Source organism: Micropterus salmoides, unplaced genomic scaffold, assembly GCF_014851395.1.
Source record: "Micropterus salmoides isolate LMB-PRFRI ecotype aquatic unplaced genomic scaffold, ASM1485139v1 Ms_hic_scaffold_1, whole genome shotgun sequence".
NCBI classification, from domain to species: domain Eukaryota; kingdom Metazoa; phylum Chordata; class Actinopteri; order Centrarchiformes; family Centrarchidae; genus Micropterus; species Micropterus salmoides.
The window spans coordinates 11,876,422-11,883,666 of NW_024040040.1; the positions used below are offsets into that span (position 1 = coordinate 11,876,422).

Below are 7,245 nucleotides of genomic sequence, written 5' to 3' on the forward strand. Positions count from 1 at the left end.
GACGTATCCAGTTGTGACGTTCAAAAGCATGGAAATAAGACGCCCAGCTCGGTGCAAAATAGCTAAGGCTCTGAGTGACAAATCAAATGTTGCTGCTGCTGAATTAAAATACACTGACTTACAAAGTGCAGCCTGGAAATACAAGCCTGCCAAGATGCCTTTTTCATCATTGTGCTGCCCTCTACGGGTCTTTTTCCAGCCTACCCCCCTCCTCCTCCCCGTCACTCCCTCCCCTCCACCCTACCTTCTCCACATTACCATACCCCCTTAAAGAGTATTGCAGGCATTAAATTGCTTTTCATTTCCGCGCTGTGACAGTCCTGACATTGGGGGATTTATGCATTTTTACGAATGATTTCCAGTCATCCTATCATAATTGTTTAATAATATGTCCGTCGCTGTAGGAGATGCGCTGGTTTGCACCAACCAAGATCAAGTTCCACTAGTTGAAACGTTGGTGGGAAGATAAAGCTTGTGTGCATGCATAGGATATCTTAGGAGCAATGCAGGACTGGAGAAAAGAGGATCGGATTCTTGCATCCAAGGCAAAAGCTGGAGGAACATATCCACTGATCTCCGGTCGATTTGGACGGTGTGGCAATTGAAATAAAGAGACCTTGGGCAGATCTATACATAAACTGGTACAAGCCGCACCACTGGCAGCAGACAAGGGGATTCGTGCCTCTCTCATCCGCTTCGTCAGTGCGCATGGATGAAAGTCACTGTTAAAATGCATGCGGCAAGTCTTGTCTGATGTGGGATTATCGAGTTTTTATTCGCCCCCTTTTCTTTACCATGTTCGAACTTTGGTTCTGGCTCTTTTTCCGAGATGATACTGCTAATTTCAGTCGCCGCTGGAAGAACACAGGATCCCGCTTTGCCGCGCCGGCTGTCACGTTTTTGGCCTGAATGAGACTGTATATGTGCTCGTCGATGCCTGGTTTATGGAGCTAAACACCGAGGAGACTTGACTTTAAGGATTTTGTTTTCTTTGTTTTTTTTTTTGACAACCGACGAAAGGCAGACGGTGAAATCACGAAACCCATGTTTTCACAGAGGTGGGAGAAAAAAGAAGTGGCACAGCCGTGATTTTCGGGATGCTTTGGCGTTTACCGGGATCCGAACGGTAAGAGGACAATGATTTTTTTCACCCCCCCCCCCCCCCATCCACTGCTCGGCTGCGCTGAGGCGTTACATGCTTTAACATTTTTGGGGATCTGTCCGTGGTGCTGAAACCTGTGTTTCTACCCTCAGTTGCATTGCTGAAGTTGATCCGGATTTAAGATTATCTTAAGCAAGGTGTCTGCGGCTGCTATGGCAATAACAAGCATAGAGCCTGCATTTTTTTATGCTCACATATATCATCACAGTTTTATTCGTTCCAAATAATAGCCTTCAGCCTCTGCACAGGGACGCCCAGCGAAGAGAGACGCACTGGCTTTCAAGTTATCTATATTATATCCAGGGGCGATGGGCATTTCTTGAGGGTTATATTAGGCTAATAAACTCAAATGTAAGACAAAATACCGAACGTGATGAAAGTGGGTGCACCGCTCAGATATAGCAACCCCACACTGGAAGCATGTGAAAATGTGAATTTTTGGGGGGGAGATTTACGGGGTCGATGTGTAGGCTTTTGTGGTCTTTTGAGGAGCGCACGCAGACTGAACGTGTGCGTGTGTGTGCGTGCACGCGCGCTCACACGTCTGTGGCGGAGAGAGAGAAGGGGAAAGAGAGAGAGAGGAAGACTATCTGTAACCTTCTATATAGCAGATGCCATACAGAATACTTGATTATAGAATTATTTACTCCCCGTCAAAATGCAATTTCGATCAGAGATACGGCACGAGATCAAAAACACTTGTGTATTTGCCTTTGATCAACTCCTCTCATTTCTTTTTTTCGCCCGTGGGCAGCAGAAGGGCTGCGACTGTCGCCTTGTAAGCTGATATTCACATTTTCTATCGCAGGCCGGATTTTTAAGATGAACATTGACTGCTTCTCTCAGCCGATTCGTTCACGAGAGCCGGCATTTGTCTTTATTTTATTTTTATTCATTTTTTTACCCAGGGTCGCTTTAGTCATAATAGGCGAATAAATTCCTCGTCCTCATGGTGTTTGGACGGAGGTGGAGAGAAGAGATCCGACAGTTCCCCCACTGTTACCAAGTCATCGGGTAGCCTATGCGGGGTGAGTGAGAAATCTTTATGGTTAGGAGAGAGGAGTAGCATCTTGGAGATTTTAATGTTAGTTTTGTTGCGGGGGTGGGGGGAGTTAATCGTAAAAACAAAACAAGGTGCCACATCATCCATCACACAAAGCGATGTGGCTTGAGATATTTTGACAGCGAGCCTGTTTTTTTTTTTTATGTGTGTGTGTGTGTGTGTGTGGAGATTCTCAAAGGATTGAATTAGTAAATGACCAAATCAGTCTGCACACGGTGGATGGCGAAGGCATTTTTTTTCTTTCCCTCCCAAGATGGATTGGAATTCAGGCGAGCTATCAAAAATGCGCAGTGGCCATCCACCGCGGGTAGTTGTGTTATCAACTTGATTATAGATTATCGTTTAAGTATCCATTTATTAAATACTTATCCAGGTCCGCTTGTTTTCTGACACCCTCAAACCCAAAATAATGCAGACATAACACATCTGCATAATAAACAAACATTAATAGGCCTACTTGTCTTTGCCTCTGTGTGTGTGTGTTTGTTATGAGTGTCTAATACTAGTTCATCAGGGGGTTGGCTCTTTTAGGAGTGGATTACTATGTATGCATTTTGTAAATACTGCACATGTGTCACATATGTATTTCCCATGCTCTATAAAACAGAACCCGTCCTTTTCTTTTCCTCCTTAGATGACACCTCATACTGGTACTGCACTTGAGTGAGCTGGGGCACCCTCTCCCAGGAAAAATGCATATCTGGATCCTAAAAATAATCCTTCTGATTGCATCATCTCTGAGCCTGGTCGAGATGTATGACAATTATGGGGAGATCTGTCGAAACCTGTGCACATGTGAGGAGAAGGAAGGGATCCTGACGGTGAGCTGCGAAAACCGGGGGATCATCAGGCTGACGGAGGTCAGCCCGGTCCATTTCTCCATGTACCACCTCCTGCTGACGGGGAATCTCCTGAAGAAGCTGTCAGTCAATGATTTCATCAATTACACCGGTGTGACCATCCTGCACTTGGGGAACAATGATATCTCTGAGATAGAGTCGGGTGCTTTCAACGGACTCCAGGGATTAAAAAGGTTGCACCTGAATAACAACAAGATTGATGTTTTGAGGGATGACACCTTTGCAGGACTTGAGAGTTTGGAATATCTACAGATTGATTATAATTACATCACCAATATAGAGCCCAACGCCTTGAGCAAACTACACCAACTGACAGTGATGATTTTGAACGACAACCTGCTCTCTGCTCTGCCCCCAAATATCTTCCGGAATGTTCCCCTTACGCACTTGGACCTGAGGGGGAACCGGTTAAAAATGTTTCCTTACATTGGCCTCCTGGAGCACATGGACAAAGTTGTGGAATTACAACTAGAGGAGAATCCGTGGAATTGCTCCTGCGAGCTCATTGCTCTGAAGGCTTGGCTGGAGAGTATAGCCTATACGGCTCTGGTGGGAGAAGTGGTGTGCGAGACACCGTTCAGGCTCCACGGTAGGGACCTGGACGAGGTGTCCAAGCAGGAACTATGTCCAAGAAGACCCCTAGAAGACACGGTCAGGCCAGCACCTCCTAGCAGCACAAGTGGATATTACCAGACCACACCTGCTGCTGTCACAGCCTCCGCCACATCCTCAGCTGTTTTTAGGTCCTCTTCTAGGCCTACCAAGGGCACACGCCAATTTAACAGAACTAGGTTAAAGCCCACTTCCCGAATACCAGGTGGTAACCCTTACAACTATGGCCCAATCATTGCTTTTCAGACAAAATCTCCTGTGCCTTTGGACTGTCCCACTGCCTGCACGTGTAACCTGCAGATATCTGAAATCGGGCTAAATGTCAACTGTCAAGAGAGAAAGATTGAAAGCATTTCTGATCTAAAACCCAAGCCATACAATCCTAAAAAGATGTATCTCACTGGAAATTACATCCCTGTGGTACGGAGATCAGATTTTGTCGATGCAACTGGATTGGATTTGCTTCACTTGGGAAACAACAGGATAAGTCTGATCCACGACCGGGCTTTTGGGGATTTAACCAACCTGCGTAGGCTGTATTTAAATGGTAATCTCATGGACAGGCTTACAGGAGAAATGTTTTTTGGTTTGCAGAACTTGCAGTATCTTTATTTAGAATACAACAAAATCAAGGAGGTTGATGCGGGCACTTTCCGCTACCTCCCTAATCTCCAGCTGCTTTTCCTCAACAATAACCTCCTGAAAACCTTACCTGTGGGCATCTTTTCCAGCCTCTCCCTGTCTAGGCTTAATCTGCGCAACAACCATTTCCAAAACCTGCCTGTGAGTGGTGTTTTAGACCAGCTGAAACTGCTGGTACAGATAGATCTGTTTGAAAACCCCTGGGACTGCTCTTGCGACATAGTGGGGATGAAGATATGGCTCGAGCAGCTCAGTGCAGGCACCGTGGTTAACGAGGTGGTGTGTGAGACACCCAAACGCCACACAGGAATGGACGTGCGTTCGATCCAGTCAGAGCAGCTCTGCCCAGATTACTCTGATGCATATGTCTCACCAACTCCCCCTACGGAAGAGCCCATGGACGACCGGGTCGTCACCACAGACGCCCCGCAGAAGTTTAACACCCCCAGCAGCACTGTCCCCCTCTCTGTCCTCATCCTCAGCCTCCTGCTGGTTTTCATCATGTCTGTCTTTGTGGCCGCAGGGCTGTTTGTTGTAGTGATGAAAAAGCGCAAAAAATCACAGAGTGATCGCACTAGCACCAACAACTCAGACGTCAGCTCTTTTAACCTGCAGTACAGCCTCTACAGCAACCGCTCTGGCCCCAAAGTGAAGGCCCCGGCCGGTCACGTATATGAGTATATCCCCCACCCCATGGGCCATATGTGCAAAAACCCCATTTACAGGTCCCGAGAAGGAAACACAGTGGAGGATTACCGTGACCTCCATGAGCTCAAGGTCACGTACAGGAGTGCCCCAGATGAGGAGAGGGATAGCAGTACAATGAGGAGCCCTACTTACAGTGTGAGCACCATCGAGCCACGTGAAAACCCCTCCCCTGTCCAGGATGCAGACCATTTCTTCAGGGGCATCCTTGAGCCCGATAAGCAGTCCCCCCATCCGTCCATGGCATCCATCCCAGCAGGTGCCAATTTAGAGTACAAGTACACAGGGCCTGTGTCGTACACGTACAACCCAAATTTTGATGTCAGACGTCAGTTCTTGCACCCGGAGAGGATAAGAGAAACGGTGCTCTATGGCACAGCACCCAGTACTGTTTATGTTGAGCCCAACAGGAATGAGTATTTGGAGCTAAAAGCTAAACTGCAGTCTGAGCCCGATTACCTCGAAGTTCTTGAGAAACAGACCACCTTTAGCCAGTTCTGAGCAACAGAATCATTAATGTAAGGACGCTTTTTCTCTCTTGACCCCTCTCGAAACAGTGGCTCGGTTTATAGGGTGCCTTGGCACAATACAAGCAAGCAAAAGCAAAGGCGTTTAAACGGGGTGTGCCGAACTATCTTATTCTTATTTCTGAAACATGACATTGCAGGAATGGATACAACTTTCTGAAACATGGACGAACAAAGTTGCTCTACTTAACTGATGATGCAAAATCTATTTTTCTATGGTGAAGATCGAATAACACACACAATGTAAGTGTACAGGTAAATCTTACCCAACTTCATTTTCAGGAATATAACCATACATAAAGGTATATTGTGAATCAGAAAAGAAATGTTTATAAAATCACTCCTGGACAAAAACACTGTACAGCAGATCATTAAAACTGTGTAGGACTATTTTCTGCTGTAGTCTGTAAGTAAGTATTTATTGATATAATCTGCCATGTCTTTTCAAAACTTTTGATTCTACATCAATATTACCTGTGTCATCATACTCCATGATCCTCTGGAAAGGCTTATGTTTGTAGTTTCATTTACTGTAGCTCTGCATTGTAAAAGTGGCTTTTTTTGAAAGTGGCACACCCCCAATGTTAAAAAAAAAAAGACTGCGTCATTTGAAGAAGATGAAAAAAAAGTGTCTTTGTATGCTTTCTGCACTTTTTGGAATTAGAAGGCAAGTTAGCCTTCAATGAGCTCTCATAAAGGAGATTATTATATTAAAAATGAATATGGGTATTCATTCTTAATATGTGGAATTGATATGTTATCAAAACAAAATTCATAAATGGCATTTGAAGTATTAATTATGTTGTGTAATACTGCTATTTTAATCAATGTAACACCTATTTTTATACAAGCATTCGCAGATTCTCTATCCCTTATCAATTTTATTTGTTTTGATTGCTTTGCACTTATTGCACTATATTGACCAAACTATGTTATTGTCATCAAATAAACATGATGTCAGGTTCATATAATGTGCTTATGAGGAAGACTGGTTGGTGATGATATGACAGAGGCCATTTTAGTTTGGTCCAGTATCTGACTTTCACATTCTGGCAGTGAATGACATTATGAATCAAAAGTGTGAATTATGGACTTGGAGAGCTTGAAAAAGTGTTCCAGGGCTAAAAACAAACAAAAAAAATATAAATAATATAATTTTTTGCTATTGGTATATCATTATATATATATATATATAATCTGATAATAAGAGTTGATTACAAGGTTGACTCAAAAGTCAAAGAAGATAAAGATACAGTATATATGCCTCACTCAAAGGGGCAGCTAGTGTCTCAGTGAGGATTACAATCAATGGGTTTCAATCAATGAGCATTATCTGCAGCTGTCTCTTTGCAACTCTACCATGACAACTGCATCCACACTGCCGCCAGGCAAGTGATGAGTTGGTCATTTTTAGAAAGTCAGTTAGTGTAAACTTTCACACTGATTAAGAGGTACAGCTCTCGGATTAAGTTTGGCGTCTCAACCTCTAATTCTATCTTTTAAAATTGGTTTGTTTCATTAGTGAACATCTTTAGATATCTTTCTTTACTTTAAAAAAGAATATAAAGGAAATTTGTTGAAAATGCTGCTTGTTTTTAATAATCTTTTAAGTGCTTGTTTTGATTTTTGTTAAAGTCCAACTGAAATCCCATTTAGTCGCCCTTTTTTGAAGTC

At 43.8% G+C, this 7,245-nt stretch overlaps 1 protein-coding gene across 2 annotated transcripts; it reads left to right on the forward strand.

The window, feature by feature from the left end:
* The first annotated feature begins 280 nt into the window (after positions 1-280).
* Positions 281-6,774, forward strand: LOC119902206 (SLIT and NTRK-like protein 5). Of its 2 annotated transcripts, none has more exons than XM_038718230.1 (2): positions 281-1,126; positions 2,860-6,774. In XM_038718230.1, the coding sequence occupies exon 2, from the start codon at positions 2,918-2,920 to the stop codon at positions 5,543-5,545; it is 2,628 nt and encodes an 875-aa protein (XP_038574158.1). In that variant the 5' UTR covers positions 281-1,126; positions 2,860-2,917; the 3' UTR covers positions 5,546-6,774. The 2 variants fall into 2 exon arrangements, with proteins under 2 accessions (XP_038574158.1, XP_038574167.1); XM_038718239.1 differs by lacking the exon at positions 281-1,126 and adding an exon at positions 1,766-2,190.
* The last annotated feature ends 471 nt before the right edge of the window (positions 6,775-7,245 follow it).